General features: G+C 40.0%; 1 protein-coding gene across 1 annotated transcript in view; it reads left to right on the top strand.

The window, feature by feature from the left end:
• The window catches only part of cntnap1 (contactin associated protein 1), a 19,417-nt gene extending 3,187 nt beyond the window's left edge, over nucleotides 1-16,230 (top strand). The window contains exons 2-24 of the mRNA XM_020607323.1: nucleotides 3,693-3,794; nucleotides 4,224-4,417; nucleotides 4,714-4,867; nucleotides 5,260-5,463; nucleotides 5,839-6,023; nucleotides 6,108-6,257; nucleotides 6,409-6,670; nucleotides 6,819-6,968; nucleotides 7,069-7,243; nucleotides 7,656-7,762; nucleotides 7,882-8,004; nucleotides 8,348-8,551; nucleotides 8,638-8,794; nucleotides 8,881-9,008; nucleotides 9,110-9,283; nucleotides 9,405-9,623; nucleotides 9,741-9,980; nucleotides 10,082-10,321; nucleotides 10,456-10,583; nucleotides 11,282-11,375; nucleotides 11,511-11,741; nucleotides 11,848-11,892; nucleotides 13,004-16,230. Coding sequence (XP_020462979.1) covers nucleotides 3,693-3,794; nucleotides 4,224-4,417; nucleotides 4,714-4,867; nucleotides 5,260-5,463; nucleotides 5,839-6,023; nucleotides 6,108-6,257; nucleotides 6,409-6,670; nucleotides 6,819-6,968; nucleotides 7,069-7,243; nucleotides 7,656-7,762; nucleotides 7,882-8,004; nucleotides 8,348-8,551; nucleotides 8,638-8,794; nucleotides 8,881-9,008; nucleotides 9,110-9,283; nucleotides 9,405-9,623; nucleotides 9,741-9,980; nucleotides 10,082-10,321; nucleotides 10,456-10,583; nucleotides 11,282-11,375; nucleotides 11,511-11,741; nucleotides 11,848-11,892; nucleotides 13,004-13,206 — 3,869 coding nt within the window. The 3' untranslated portion in view covers nucleotides 13,207-16,230. The remainder of the gene's footprint in view (nucleotides 1-3,692; nucleotides 3,795-4,223; nucleotides 4,418-4,713; nucleotides 4,868-5,259; nucleotides 5,464-5,838; nucleotides 6,024-6,107; nucleotides 6,258-6,408; nucleotides 6,671-6,818; nucleotides 6,969-7,068; nucleotides 7,244-7,655; nucleotides 7,763-7,881; nucleotides 8,005-8,347; nucleotides 8,552-8,637; nucleotides 8,795-8,880; nucleotides 9,009-9,109; nucleotides 9,284-9,404; nucleotides 9,624-9,740; nucleotides 9,981-10,081; nucleotides 10,322-10,455; nucleotides 10,584-11,281; nucleotides 11,376-11,510; nucleotides 11,742-11,847; nucleotides 11,893-13,003) is intronic.
• Nucleotides 16,231-16,288: the final 58 nt, after the last annotated feature.

Genomic DNA, 16,288 nt, shown 5'->3' on the forward strand with positions numbered 1-16,288 from the left:
CAGCAGGAGTGATATACTGTAGAGCAGTGTGGTGTAGAGAAGGGAGGGGGCGATGTAGGATCACAAGGAGAAGGGTGAAAACCTGGTGACAGGATGCTCTGCACAGGCTTCAGGTACACTTTAGCTACTGTGACGTGACAATGTCCCTTGGGGAAATGAGAGGCATAGAGAAAAAAAAGAGTGAGATGATGCTAAGTGTGAGAATGAGGTAATGGGTAGTGAGCGCACGAAAGAGTGGATGGTTTTCAGAGTTTGAATGGAGATTAACAAAAGGAGCCGTCAGAGTAAGGGAAAGGAAACGTGACATTGAATAGGTGGGGATGTACACTGTAAAAAAGAAAAAGTTGAGAAGATTTCAAGGCAAAAAAGTATATTTTGAGTTAGTCAATTATACTTGAGTTTCATCCAACTTAGAATTTTTATTTCTGTTAATGTGCAGAAGTTAGAGTACACATTTTACATTATCACAACTCAGATTTTTTTGACTGTCTGTTTACACAAAGACCAACTCAAACCTGTCTATTCAGAATTCTTGGTTTGCAATTAAGTTTGGATGTAGTAGTTTTATTGGAACTGACACTCTTAGCAGTTAGATCATTAGTCCTTAAAATGACCCCCAAGTCTTGCGTGCTTCAACCTTGTTGAAATGCATGCTGGGAAGTTGTCTAAAGAGTTACCTAAACAACTGTGTACATTTAGCTAAATGAACTTGTGATTACAAGTTACACCAAGTAAACTTGTTTCATGCATTTTCAACCAGAGATGACAAGGCAGTAGAACTTTGACTACGTTCACACTGCAGGTCTTAATGCTCAGATCGGATTTTTTGCCGAAATTCGATTTTTTGACGCTGTTGTTCACACTGTCATTTAAATGCGACTGCCATCTGTCTCATGTGTGAACAGTATATGGCCCTAAGGTGACCCGCATGCGCAGAAGAGGACGTGACGTCAGACGCAGCGTAGTGTTTGTGAAAATAAAAATGGATGCGGCTCGTGATGACATGTGCATAGCAATGTACCAGTTAATGTGCAATCGAAATAAAGATATAATAATAAGAAGAACATCAAGAAGGAGGAGAGCACAAATACTGCTTATGGCCTCGCCTCCTCCAGCGCAGAATTGTGACGTCTGTCGCATTTCAATGACATAAAAATCGCATGACATGCAATTTTTATGTCGTTTTTATGCCGTTCAGACTGAAGTCGCATTGCAAAACATCGGATATGTATCTGATTTAGGACCACATATGAAAGTGGCCTGGGTCGAATTTGAAAAAAAATCGGATTTGTGCTGTTCACACTGTCATAAGACAATCGAATATGGGTCACATTTGGGCAAAAAGATCGGATTTGAGTCACTTCAGCCTGCAGTGTGAACGTGGCCTTTGTTTAATGAATCAGATTAAAATGGTAATTTACCAAGAGTCACTTAATGAAGCAGAGTTTGTTGGCACAGTTGCATTGTTTTTCTTGAATTACTGGTATCCTTACCAATTTAACTGTTACTTATGCCAAAGAATACAAGTTGCAGTTTTTACAGTGTTGGGTACATGACTGTCTTGGCATAAGGAGGAGCTGAGCAACCTGGGTTAACCTGCTGCAATCTAGGAGGAAGCAGCTTCTTTAATTTAAAATTCCACCACAAGTTATTAAGTGAGGAATTGAAACCAATCAATACAGCTTAAGCCACCAGCAGCAAATGAACCTCGGGTCTGTGACAAAGCTTCCACACATTTTTCTTTGAGTAGCCATTTGAGCAGTGGATCACTTGTAATGATTATAGTGCAGTAATGGAGTGGAACAGCACAGATCTCATCTGCAGCATAGCACAGACTTCTCTATGTTAACCATGGTGAAAAATCCTTTTAGGGTGGTAGAGACAGAAAGTCAAGGTCACATTTCCCTTACTCAGCATGTTTCTTCCACCTTGTCAAGATAGGTGTTTTTAGGACTCAGATGCAAGACAGGTTATCAGTTTGTAAGATGCTTTAATAACAATAAATACAAGGCTGACTATTCAGGATAAAGGTGGAGGTGGTGAGAACTGAGAAGGCAACCAGGTGAGAAGATTGATCCAGGTTGTAATAAAGATAACCCAGTAGGTGGGCTGCAGAGGTCAAGTGTTTGAAATGCAGACCTCCACTAGATTGTTCACCTGCAGTCTCCCACCCAGCTATTAGCCAGGCCCCACTCTGATTAGCTATCAAAAAGAGGCACTCCTACAGCAGTGTGGCAGTAAGTAGGCAACTGCAAGGAGGCATAAGTGGACAGGTGAGATACACAGGAGGCCAAGCTACAAGCCACATATTAGAATGAACACCATGGGCTTTCACTGGGGGCACGAAAAGGTAAAAACTTAAAACATGGCATCTGGTAATCAAATACAGAAAACAAGTCCACCATGTCTGAAGTGAGCAAAAATATATGAACAAACAATCCTCTTCAGGAAAACCCCAAAATATTGAGCTTAGTCAAAAAAAAAAAAAAAAAAAAAAACATACTGACCAGTGACAGTATTCTATCTTGACCTTAATTTGAACAATACTTAATGTTATGGAGAATACCTATATTGTGAAATGTTTTCAGATGTCACTACTTTGGAAATGTTTCCTTAGCCCAGACAATAATTAGTCCACAAATCAGGTTGACACAGGAAACTTAGAATACTAGGAGAGCTGAACAGGAGAAAAATCAAAACAGGCAGGGCATGGACCTTGTAACTGGCATCTGGATACAGAACAGGAGACAACTGGAAAGCACTGGTGAGCAGCAAGTGCCAGCCAGGCAGGGAGTACACCTAAGGCAGAATGTGGGTCAGGAAGCATGTGGCAGGCAGGCTGACATCACATCTCAAGAACAGCTTAACAGGAGATAGCAGAACAGCCTTGCAGGTCAGCCAGTGGCAGAGAGAAATGGCCAGAAAACAGCTCCAAATGTTTAAAAAGCATTACACGGATAAAAAAGGAGTCAGATTTGAGCTTTTTTTTATTTATCAAATTTCTGTGTTTTACTTCGACCTGTATACACTCAGATTAAAACATTTGATTTTAAACTATGTCTACCCTTTCATTTACTCCACCTATACAGTATTTTAACCTATCTAATTTTAAATTCTTGAGACTATTAAAGAACCCAGTACTTAAAGAACATAGACAGTGTTTATCTTTGAGCTCAAGGTGAGGGCATAATCATAGTCTTCAGCAGTGACACAAGAAAGATTAGGTATATATGTGATAAGCTTTAATAGCCATAGGCGGATGTTCAGCAGATGAGCGACCGTCTTATCACTTTCAAAAACACATCCAGAATTGCAATGAAGCATGGAAGAGCCACAGTCTCAGTTTGACATTGACTTCCCTACATATGAAACTGCATGTACTTTTCAAGAAATTACACAGAAATATACAGACATGCAGGCACGGACCTGTGACTGTCTTGTAAAGAACTGAGGATGCAGAGATTCTTTCTGAGAAGATTTGACTGGCAAGTCCTGGTCCACCTGTTTTTATAGGGGCTGTGCAGCACTGTGGACTATCCATCTTTGACCTTCCTACCAGTATACTTCAAAATGTGTTATGCTTTAAATTTTATTGAATTGATTTTTACCACATTTGTATATTTGGAGCATGCACTATCAGAAGGCCTTTTTAATAACTCCTGACCTTGTTGTCTTCCTTATTATCACTGCAGGAGAATGTGTTGATCCACTTGTCTCGGGGCTTTATGCCTCCTCCTTCCTGGCCTCCTCCAGATATAACTTTTTGTACTCTGCCAATTTTGCCAAATTGTATGGTAAGTCCTTAGCTGTTATATGGAGTTCATTCATAATTAGCATTATTCACCTTTGTCATCACATATATTACACCAGGAAAAGCAAAGTGTATTAACCCTGGAATTGGCTTCAAGTAGCCAGGGAGTTCTTAAATTTCTTGACAATCTTAAAGGACATCACCACTTTTATACATCAAAATCTGTTTACATGTCTTTAAGAGTATTTCAGCATATGTGAAAAAAGTTGTATATATACTTAGGGCACCATAGGGAGCTTCACAAAGTCTGATGAACTGCCTCATGTTATGTAACTTGAGGCAGCTTCAGCAGTGGCTGATGGCCAGGAATTTAATTCCAGCTGATGTCACAGTTGGTTTGGTCATGATTTCATCTCTATCAGGCTGTATATCTCACCCTCAAATCAAACATTTTCCATTTTCTCCCCCTCAGGTAGCAGTGGCTGGTCCCCATCCTCAAATGACAGGCAGCCATGGCTACAAGTAGACCTGGGCAGGAAGTACCGACTGGTGGCCATTGCCACCCAAGGAACCTTCAACTCATATGACTGGGTCACCAAGTACACCCTGCTCTATGGAGACCGGCGAGACTCTTGGACACCGTACATCATGAAAGGAGGAAACTCTGTAGGTGTCACTGAGCCAGAATGGTTGGAGTATAGGTGGAATGAAAGCATAACAGGGATGAGTTGAGGATTACCTAGACATACATAATCTCTACAGCCAATTCTGCAATCAGTGGATGTTCCATTATTTTCATTGTCACCAGCCCTAAAACAAAAACAGCACAGTATATTATCTCTCTTAGCACTGACATGGTTAAGCTTCTCATCAGCTCATCTCCATTTTCTTAATGAGGCATTAACACTTTTGCTGTGACTCAGTAACTCTCTCCCTTCTTTCCCTGTCTCATCTGTTTGCAGACACTGCCTGGGAACTGGAATTATTATCAGGTGAAGAGGAATGTCTTCCATTATGCTTTCACTGCTAAACACATTCGCCTGCTGCCTCTGGCGTGGAACACAGAGAATAGAGGGAAGATCGGAGTGAGGCTTGAGCTGTTTGGCTGCGCTTACGGTAAAAATGACTGATGGACACTACACAGGGATTTACTGCCTCTGATTCAGATCCAAGGACATTCTACAGTCCTAGAGCTTATTTGATAATATGCCACCACATTTAAGTACAAAATATATTACAATATGTTTCTAGTTAAAACATGACTAAGCTCAGTATCACCTGATCCATGGTTATGGACATCCTATACCAGCTAAATGCCAACAAGCAAAGAGCTCCAGGAAATAAGTCATGTAACATTTATTCAGATAATTCCTTAAACCTCAATAAATGCCACACAGGATTGTATATAACCTCAAATGTGCCTCACTTACAACAACATGGGTAATATTTTAAATCTAAATGTTCTGTAGTCAGTCCTGAATACAGAATTGTCTTGCTTTACATTTCAGATTCCTATGTCCTACAGTACAACGGGGATGACTCAGTGGTCTACATGTACCCAGGAAAGAGGTCTCGCACACTGCATGACCACATCGCCATAAATTTCAAGACTCTGGAGCAGGATGGCCTGCTGCTGCACAGTGAGGGGATTCAGGGAGACCTCTTCATGCTAGAGCTGAAAAAAGGCCGTCTCTACTTGCACATCAGCCTTGGTACCACGTGTTGTTTGTTGGATAAGTTGTTTTTTAATAGTATTTAGGGTTGACTTTAATATGCAGGCAGTAGAGCAATGCCAGGAAATGAAGGAAAGAGAGAGATACAACAAACCAGACACTAGAGAGACATCATTAAAGCTGAACTTTATAGACAGGACTTTGTCGTAGAATGGTAGGTAAAGAAAATATTGGCATATGGGACAGTGACATCCATCTCAGAAAGAGTCAGGCTTCCCTCAGTCCTGAAATCAATATTGTTGGTTATAACAGTTTGTTGATTGGAGCCCTACAGAAATACTGCATTTTCTCTCCCTTTTATATTTAGTTGCTTAGAGCAGTTTTGAGTATTTGTTTTTGTCCTCTGTTTTTCAGGAAGTAGTGTAGTACACAAAGTAGATGGTCGAACTACACTGACTGCTGGAAGCCTTCTTGATAACCTACACTGGCACTATGTCACTATCAAGCGCTATGGTAGACAGGTGAACTTAACAGTGGACAGTCACACAGTGACAGCCATCTGTAATGGAGAATTTACCCACCTGGATCTAGATACACAGGTAATTCAGCATCTGGGTTAATTATCCTCCTTTGATTAATGTTCCAGGTTAATGAGGGTAACTAATTGTCTTGAAATCTCTTAGCTGTATGTAGGAGGAGTAATAGAGGACAACTTGCCTCACCTCCCAACCACACCAAATTTCCGGGGCTGCTTGGAAAACGTCTTCATCAATGGTGTCAACATCATTTACAAGGCCAAGAGAGAAGAATCTGACATCCGCATACCACGAAAAGTAAGGCTCTATATAAACAGTTATTCAGATTCTAGGAATTACCTTATGCAACTGTTTGATCACTATTAATAATTGTAATTACACAATTACTTTGTCTGTTTTATGCCCAAATAGTGACACCCTTTTTGTGATTTGAATTTCTTACCCTCAGAAAAAGATGCATTTTGCTTGCCGTGACATTCTCCTCAAGCCAATGACCTTTGCTGGGCCCAACAACTACCTCCAGGTACCGGGCTTCTTCAGGAGACCTCGTATGTTTGTCAAGTTCAAGTTCCGCTCGTGGGACTACACAGGGCTGCTAATGTTCACGCGCTTTGCTGATGACCTGGGTGCCCTTGAGTTGGGTCTGAGCGAGGGACAGATCAACGTCACTATATTCCAGCCTGGAAAGAAGAAACTCCAGTTTGCTGCGGGTAGGCTTAAGTAATCTTTAGCACTGTTAGATACAACAAAAAAAATGTTGGAACATACTGTGTACAGGTAGGCGTCAGTCAGTTCTAAATGAATGCTGTGCATTGTGCATGTGCATCTCTGTTATAGCATAGTTTATCCAATCTTTAGGTTACAGGTTAAATGATGGTTACTGGCATTCAGTGGACTTGGCAGCCAGAGACAATCTGCTGACCCTCACAATCGATGAAGAGGAGGGCTCTCCTCTGAAAATCACCAACCCCTTCATGGTTCGGACTGGGGACCGGTACTTTTTTGGAGGTATGGTGTTGACTTAAAAACCTGCTGACAAAAAGAAATCAGCATATAGATAAATCTGTATTATACTGACACAGTATTTGCTTTGCTTTCCTGCACGCAGGTTGTCCACAAACCAATAACACAATAAGGAAGTGTGAGACCAAACTGAATCGCTTCCATGGTTGCATGCAACATATTTTCATAGACAATGAACAGCTTGATATTGACATTATTCTGCAGCGACAGTGGGGGCACTATGCTGAGCTGTTGTTAGGCACCTGTGGTATCACTGACAGGTAGGTTTCAGTATGTATTATACAACATACATGATGTCATCAGCAGCAGAAAAGTTGCATAAAGAACAGCAATGCAACAATGACCAAACCCTATAACACTAGAACAACACACACACACATAAATACACATAGCTTTGATGACTCATTACTGATCCTGTATATTTTATTAATGTTAAGGTACTCTGATCTCATTCACAATGTTTATGATGTGTTTGGTACTGAATTGTGAGTCTTTAGAGCTCGTGGCATCCGTCATCTCATAGTGTCACCTCATAAACTCTGTGTGCATTTTCTTAACAATAGATAAATATCACAGAGAAAAGAAAGAATGAGGAAATGAAACAAAAATGTTGTTAGTCTTTTACTTTTGTAATATGAAAAAACTCAGCGTAAGCATCTGTTTTCTTTACAGGTGTAGTCCAAATCCATGTGAACACGAGGGCAGATGTATCCAGTCCTGGGACGACTTTATTTGTCTTTGTGAGAACACAGGCTATAAAGGAGAAGTGTGTCACATGTGTAAGTGCTGGCTCGTAATTTCCTCATTTCAGTAAATGGCTTTTCCTAATTAATTGCACCTGGCTCATGCTATATTTCTCCGTAATAATAACAAATTGATCATCTCTCTCCTCAAACAGCGGTTTATAAAGAGTCATGTGAGGCCTACAGACTCAGTGGAAAGTATTGGTCTGGAAACTACACCATCGATCCTGATCTCAGTGGACCACTGAAACCATTTGAGGTGTACTGCAAAATGAAGTGTAAGCAATCACTGTCAGCTTTATCAGCAATGTGTTCAGTTTTTGCTAAATCCTCAGAGAGCTGTTAATGAAAAGTCAGGAAGCAAGAAATCACCCGGTTATCATGTTCCTGTAATGGGAAATATGTGCTGAAATTTCATGGGAAATTAAAAGGGCTCATAAAACAAGATATGCCCAATGTTTTTGTGTGTCTCTGTGTGGGGGGTGTGTCTTTGTATTGGATGATTGTGATTCTCCAGAACTAGTTACTTTATGTCTAGGATTTCTGTTAATATTCTTAACATTCTTTTTATTTTTCTTCAATTATGATTGTTTCCCCTACATCTGTCACACCACCTCATAGCTTATAAAGCTTGGACAGTGATTATGAATAATCGTGTGGACGGTACCAAGGTGACTGGCAGTTCAATAGACCGGCCGTATATAGGAGACGTCAACTACTGGAATGCCTCCTGGGATGACGTTACTGCTCTGGCCAACACCTCCATGTATTGTGAGCAGTGGATTGACTACTCCTGCTATAAGTCTCGTCTCCTCAACACTCCCAGTAAGTGGGATCAGTGAATTTATTGTTTTAGTAGTGTGCTGATTCATAAAAATGTTACTGACAAGGTACCATTTCCTTTTAAATAGATGGAAGACCTTTTGGTTATTGGATTGGGCGCAACAATGAGAGCCATTATTACTGGGGTGGGACATTCAGGGAGGTACAAAAATGTGGCTGCACCATTAACCAAACCTGTATTGACCCCAAGTTTCAGTGCAACTGTGATGCTGACTACAGACAATGGTGAGAAAAGGACACAGTGAACAGGGTTAGCTTGTGTCTGTTACACCAACAGTGTAGTTTTAACATTCCCATGATGGCTTTTTTAGGTACTCAGATAAGGGCTACTTGGACTTTAGAGACCATCTGCCTGTGAGGAGAGTGGTGGTCGGAGACACCAACAGGACTGGCTCAGAAGCACACTTCACTGTTGGACCCCTCCGCTGCCATGGCGACAGTGAGATTAAATATACTGAGTTGTGCTGACACAGTGGTGTCCAGTGTTGGTGGACGGCTGGGAGTTATTCTGCTTTACATATATTTCAATGTATTTCACAGGAAACATCTGGAACACTATAGCCTTCACCAAGCCCACCCACATAACCTTCCCCCCATTCAGGCCTGGCTCCAGCGCAGACATTTCCTTCCACTTCAAAACCTATCGCGACCATGGCGTCATCTTGGAGAACTCTGATGACCACCTTCGAAACTTTATACGGATAGAGCTCAATAGTGTGTAGATTCATTGGATAGCAGGAGACTTTTCTCCTCACACCACTGAATGATTTATCTAAGAATCACCATAGGTTTGTTGTAATTATCTTTCCTTTATATTTTTCTTTTTCTCTCCCAGGTACCCATAATCTTTTATTTATATTTATGGTTGGTGATGGGATCCTTAATGTGACCTTACATTCCCCTGTGCCACTCAATGACAATGAGTGGCACTTTGTTCAGGCTGAGATTAATGTGAAGCTGGCCCGGATAAAAGTTGATTATCAGCCTTGGGCTGTCAGACGTTTCCCAGGTCAGACCTTTGTCACCATGAAGTTTACTAATCCTCTTCTAGTAGGTAGGTTGCCTAAGGTGAATTTGGAAACTTGGAAGTTTAAAACTGACTGAGAGTAGATTTGTCATTTTTAAATTTTTAAAGATGAATGACTTGTAATTAAAGTATTCTTTTTATTAGGTTCATCCAATCGCAGTAATTATCCGTTCTTGGGGTGTCTTCGAGGGTTGCGGATGAACGGTGTTCCTCTTGATCTAGAAGGGAAAGTAAATGAAGAACAGGGTGTAAGGAGGAACTGCACCGGAGAGTGTCTCAATGCTACTATACCATGTCGAAACAGTGGCCAGTGTATTGAGGGCTATGCTTCCTACACTTGTGATTGTAACAACACAGCCTTTGATGGCTTCTACTGCCACAAAGGTGAGTTCAGACATTTTTTTGAAGAAATTAAACAAACCCTGAACTTAGTAATTGACATAATATGTGGAACCAGGTGTAATTCCTCAGTGATCTTTTCTCAGACATTGGAGCCTACTTTGAGATTGGCTCGTGGCTCAGGTACAACATACGAAAGAAACCCATATCAGAAGAAGCGGCATGGGCCAACTGGATTGACCCACATTATGACAACTTCAGCCTTGGCTACAATGACACAGCAGATGACATAGAGTTCAGTTTCAGCACTGTCCACACACCAGCTGTGTTGCTCTATATAAGTTCCTTCATCCAAGACTACATTGCTGTCATCCTCAAGAATGACGGTAGGAAAAGCTCAGAAACAATTTGACTGAGAATGGATACGATTGAATTTCATAACATCTGTGTTGCAGAAGACTGCTCAGCAAAAGAAAAGCTACCCCAGGAGTTGATGTTTTTGTTTCCTCTCTCCTCAAAGGTAGTGTAGATCTGAGGTATAAACTGGGGCTCATAACACACAAATACCAGCTGACTCATCGAAACCTGGCAGATGGATACCCCCACTATGTCAACATAACCAGACACAACAGAACCATCAAAACACAGGTTTATGGTCTCGCTGCTGTTACTGTGTAAACTCTGATCTCTGGTTTATTTTCAGTGGAATAGTTTTATTTCTAGACACGCAGACTGTTTACACCCATCTAAGCATGTCCAACTGACAAACCTCTCCAAAGTAGATCCAATTATTTTTTTGAATTATAAGAATACAGAGATACTGTACATGAATTTCTACACAAGGAAGAGTTTGTCTTGTAAAATAACTCCTTTTGCTTCCTTTTGTAGACTTAGATGATGAGATGACTGATACTGTTCTCTGTATCTGGTGCCCATTGCCACTCAGCTTAGCTTAGCATAAAGACAAACTCACTAGGTAGATTTGAACTTTGTACAGAGCCAGGCTAGCAGCAGCCACATGTTTCAGTCTTCAGGCTAAGCTAAACTCACTGGCTGATGATTCATATTTACTGTGCATACATGAGAGCAGTATAAATCTTCTCATCTAACTCTGCAAAACCAGCATATTTCCCAAGCTGTCAGTTAAATAAAGTAATGACTGCTACATGCTAAATATCCAGAATACAGTAAAAATTTCTACAGCTGTGTTTTAGTAGTTGCTCACATATGAAGTATTTTTGTAGTTAGTTCTGTTTGTGATGTTATGGTCATTTACACATTAATGTTATGAGTCAGTTCCCTTCTTGTACTGGTGAGGTGTAAATTATATTTTACCCTGCCCACAGGTGGATTACATGGAGCCCATAGTGGAAAAGATAACCTTAGTGGAGGATGCCAGGTTTGACTCTCCCAAGTCCATGTTTCTGGGTAGAGTGATGGGTAAATAGCTAATTTACCACTTGTCAATAAGAACATATTAAACATAATATATTCATCTTACTGCCAGTAGTATTCATTGAGTTTTTGTTTAAAGAAACTCTTACAATATTTTATTATTTGTGTATGGCCCTTCAGAGGTTGGAGACATTGACTATGAGATCCAGAGGCATAATGCTCCGGGCTTCATAGGCTGTATATCTGGAGTGAGATATAATGTCTATGCCCCTTTGAAGGCCCTCTTCCGTCCCAATGAGACAGAACCTCCAGTGTCAATACAAGGCTATGTGTCTGAGTCCAACTGTGGTGCCTTCCCTCCTGTCCTGGGTTATGTGCCATGGGAGGTAGACCCCTGGTTTACTGGCATAGGTGAGTTTATACTTTATGTATGTCTCATAACATGTCAGTAACTTTATGGAGAGAATATAACTTTATGTTCACTGTTCACATACACAACTGTGTATCTCTCTTGCAGAGTATTTTTATATTCATGATGACCTTGGCCTGTTTTGGATAACAGGTAAGATTATTTTTCTCTCTAACAGACTCTCGTTAGTCAGCTCTTGCCCTGCATACATACATCTACTGTACTTTGTTTGTGACAAATTTTCAGTCAGTCACTGTCTGTTATGTACTTACACATACACTCTACCATGCTCACTCAGAAACAGATCATTTACAAGTATAGTAACTTTAACATAGACTTTACAACAAGAGGACATGTTGAATATTGAGGCCAGATGGATGGTCTGGGGCACAGTATTTCAGACAAAATGAGAGCAGGCCCCCCTGATGAGCAGGAGAGGCTGGAGTCTCAGGATTAAATTGTGGCACAGACTCCCTACTTCATCCCTGTCTGAGACCTTTACTGGATCATCTATATTTAGTCTGCACAGACCCAGTTTACTGTTCATTGCTTCAGCTTAATACATCATTCCGCTTCAAAGATATTATGCTATTATGCAGAACATAAGCGTGTCACTAAAGATTAGTGCACCATTCAGGCATCCAACAATGCCCCTCCCCCTCCCCCCAGTTATCAGACATCATCCCTGTCTGATATACTGCTCAGGAAAAATGGTTATGACTGAAAAATTACACCTCGTATTTTAAATGTAGTGAATAAAATAAAAATGCTAAATTGTGCCAGCGAACAAACTCTGCTATAGTGACACAAAGAAAATGTTTGTCTTGTGACAGTATTACTTTAAATAATGTTTGGTTGCTGCTCTAAGCACTGTATTAGGTGTAGTTGATCTGTACTAGGAAAATAATACTGTCAAACACCTGATGTTTTTAGCAGCGCAAAATAATTGATCCATATTTTATAGCAATCTACTGAGGGTATTTGTGAGCATGCTGAGGTTTGAATCATTAGCTGTAAAGTACTTCAGCTACTGCACCATTATGTTGGAAGCACTGGTTGGGGGTAACAGGCCTCAGAGGCAGGTGGTATGCAAAGTGTGACCACATTGAAAAAAATCTACGACTCATTTTGAATGCTGATTGACCTTTTAACAGTCACATCGAATTCAATCAGACAGAGGCTGCTCCTCATCTGTATTTCTAGCAGCCCCTCTTTCCTTATTGTGCTGAAGATTAACTCTGACTGAGCTATTTTTATCCTTCAGTCATTGTCATCCTGGCACTGCTGCTGCTCTTTGGAGGCCTGTATAGCATCTATGTCTACGCGTATCAGCAGAAAGGCAGCTACCACACCAACGAACCCAAGAACCTAGAGTCTCCTAGCAGCTCCAGGCCACTGACCGCTGAAACCCTGAGGAGAGAAAAGAAGCACCTCCCTGAAATTGAAGAGGAGTTCAGGAGTGACTAGCATCATAAGACCCATGGGACAGTGGGTGGGGTTTCACTAGGGATTGGGTAGATAGAAAAAGCACTTCCAACAGCCACAAATATCTGTATTACGTATTCTATTTCTTTACTTTTCTTTTTTTTTTACATTTTGAGTTGTGTTCCTTTGCCCAGAAGAGTGGGATTTGATCCCTGGTGCTCTACATAGTTCTTATTTTGGTAAGTTCAGGTTTTGCAGGATTCAAAGTTCAATCAAGCCCCAAGTCATGTGAGCAGCCAACAAGTCTTACACTGTATTGCAGGGTGAAATACTGAAGTGCCTCATCTGAGCAAGCTTGATCTGACGTAATCATAATAGCTTATTCAGATAGAACACTGTGGGGGTTTAAAGGATGTTTAATTACAGCTGGAACATAATTTTATTGAGTGATTTCTTTTCTGAGCCATGTTAAAAACCAGTTAAAGCTATTATTATCTTACTGTATAGATTTGTCATCCTAAAATATACCCTTTGATGACAATCTCTCATTGAGCCATAACCCATCTTCAGCTGGTGTATTAAAATACTACAACAAAAACCCAAATTTAGAAAAAAATAAAATAAAGTTCATAAATAAGAACAACCAAATAAAGAGAGAACTTACTGACAAGCATGGAGCTTTGAGATGTCAAGCTTTGAAATTATACATAAAAGGACTGTAAAAGGTACATATGCTTATACTAGTTGTATTTCAGCCTATATCAGTGCATCACCTATACAGAATGGCACTTGTAAGTGGTTCAGAATCACTTGTCAGTAGATAGCAGCTTTGCTGATTACAGTATTCTCACATTCTCAACCGTGGGGATTCAGAAATGAGTGTAATGAATATGCTGTACCTCTAGGTGTGACAGCTCACAGGTGGTTGGTGTACTGCAGAATCAAAACAGAAGTCAATGTGATGAAGCTTGCCAGGGACAGGATGACCAAAAATATTTAAGTTCTCGTTTATTTCTGCCATACTTCTGGTTGCTTATACTGAAGATGCCAATAGCTCGGTGCTACAGAGTGTCTGACTAGAATCAGTCTTCTTAAAAACATCTCCAACAATATGCATTTTTAGGGAAACAGTTACTCCATACGGTCTTGTGTTGACACATACATACTGTATAAACACACATGCACACACAATTACATATGTATAGGGGACCACAAGAGTGTAAATGCTAATGTTTTACTTCTATTTCACACTGCTCAAATATTTTTGCATAATACTATAGGACAGTAACTCACCACACTGTCATCGCTGCTACTGTTTGTTTAGCTGCTTGCAGTCGAACGCTGAAAATTCTAGTCCAATGAAATGTTCTTCTTCGACAAGATAAAATTTCATTTGATGCGTAGTGCAACCAACGCTTGGGGCTATCATCAGTCACTGCAGCTCTCCTTAATACTAAAGCACTATCGTGTATGTGAAAAAGTAGGGGGGGAATATGATAAATCAGCTATGCATATGTAGAGCATGAGCGCACTTTGCAGTAACATGCAATAATATTAGCTTTTTTCAGCCACCAGTGATGTTAATATGTTTTATTAGCAGATGCATAATAGCAAATAGAATGTAATGAGTGTATACATGATTATATGAATAATGTGTTAAGCAACTTTTTTATTCCTATGGTTTATACAAAACAAGTTAAAAATGTTAAACTGAGTGGTTCAAATGTAAATCCTTTGACTCTGTAATGTATGAGCAGACACTACAATGAAGATCTGAGTTGATGTCTTCACTGTAGCTTGCTGAAAGCAAAATTATTTGTGAAAGCTTTTTAAAGTGCTCAGGATAACGAAAGTACAGTACTTGATCTCTGTAGCATTAATGGACAGGACTGTGCAAAGTTGTACAGTGACAGGATGTACAGTAGGTGTAAAAACTGCATATACTATAGAGGCACGACTTGCAAATAATGTATGAAAATGTACAGATTCAGTCAAAGCTGGCATTTGCAGGCTATATTTTTAAGAATGCTATATGAAATGGTGAATGAAAATGAAAAGTGAGCAAAGCAGAGTGAAATTGTTGGTTTGTGATTGATACAAATAATATTTTTTTGTTAAATGGACATTCACCAATCCAAGTTTTTATTTGGCGCAAGCCAGGAAACCTGATTCACATATACTTTGTTGCCTATTAGGACAAAGTTGACTTATATTCACTGTAATCATTGGTAAATAGATTATAAACATTCAGCCTAGCAGTGTCACTTCATTGCAGCTCACTAGTTAATTCATGCGTGGTCCCTGGAGTGTGTGTATGTGTGACTGACCGGATGTGTAAATGTTTCTGTAGTCATAGTTTGTCCACTAAGGTACAACTTATTAAATAATAATTCTCATTACAAACACCAATATGCATACTGATGCCATTTGTAATTACCTACTCTACTGCACCAACTGTAGTACAGTGAGACAGAAACAAGGCAAAGTCATTGAATTTGTGCTGAACTGGCCCTGAAGTGTGTCCATCCTGCTTCCTAATAATAGAGGCAAGGACATGGGTAAAATAGATTAAGATAAAATGGCCAATAGATGGAGTAAGCCAGCAGAATCTTAGCTAGGTATGTGCTGAATCCACAACATGTAAGCCTTCTGAAATACTCGTTAATGCTTCCTAGAGTTAAACCTAAGATTACTATCAGAATTAAAAGATATATTTAAAGGGACATACAGTTAAATTAGTTTCTCTTTTGTGTTCTGAAAGCTTGAACACTGGTTTACTGGATCAGCAGATACCCTAACAGTGATATTGTGCATGAAATCGGAAGATAAAGCACCGGAATGAGGAGCAGGCAGAGTCGAATTTTCTGCAGCACCAAACCGATTCCTTCTGCAAAAAAGTACCAGAAATTATGGTTACATATGTGTTGGTGGTCGCACTGAATTTTCAGAATTGTTTTTTTTCTTCAGTATGCTCAATTTTCTTATGTAATATTTTCACTGTAAATGACCATTACTGTGTAAATCAAAGGGAAGCCAGACTGTCACCTCAACAATAAAAGAAGCTAAAAGGAAACTGTGTATGTTTTATTTTAAGCGAGATGCTTTTAGCACAGCAATGGTTTAC

The sequence above is a fragment of the Monopterus albus genome, unplaced genomic scaffold (genome assembly GCF_001952655.1).
Source record: "Monopterus albus unplaced genomic scaffold, M_albus_1.0 scaffold85.1, whole genome shotgun sequence".
Classification (NCBI taxonomy): Eukaryota; Metazoa; Chordata; class Actinopteri; order Synbranchiformes; family Synbranchidae; genus Monopterus; species Monopterus albus.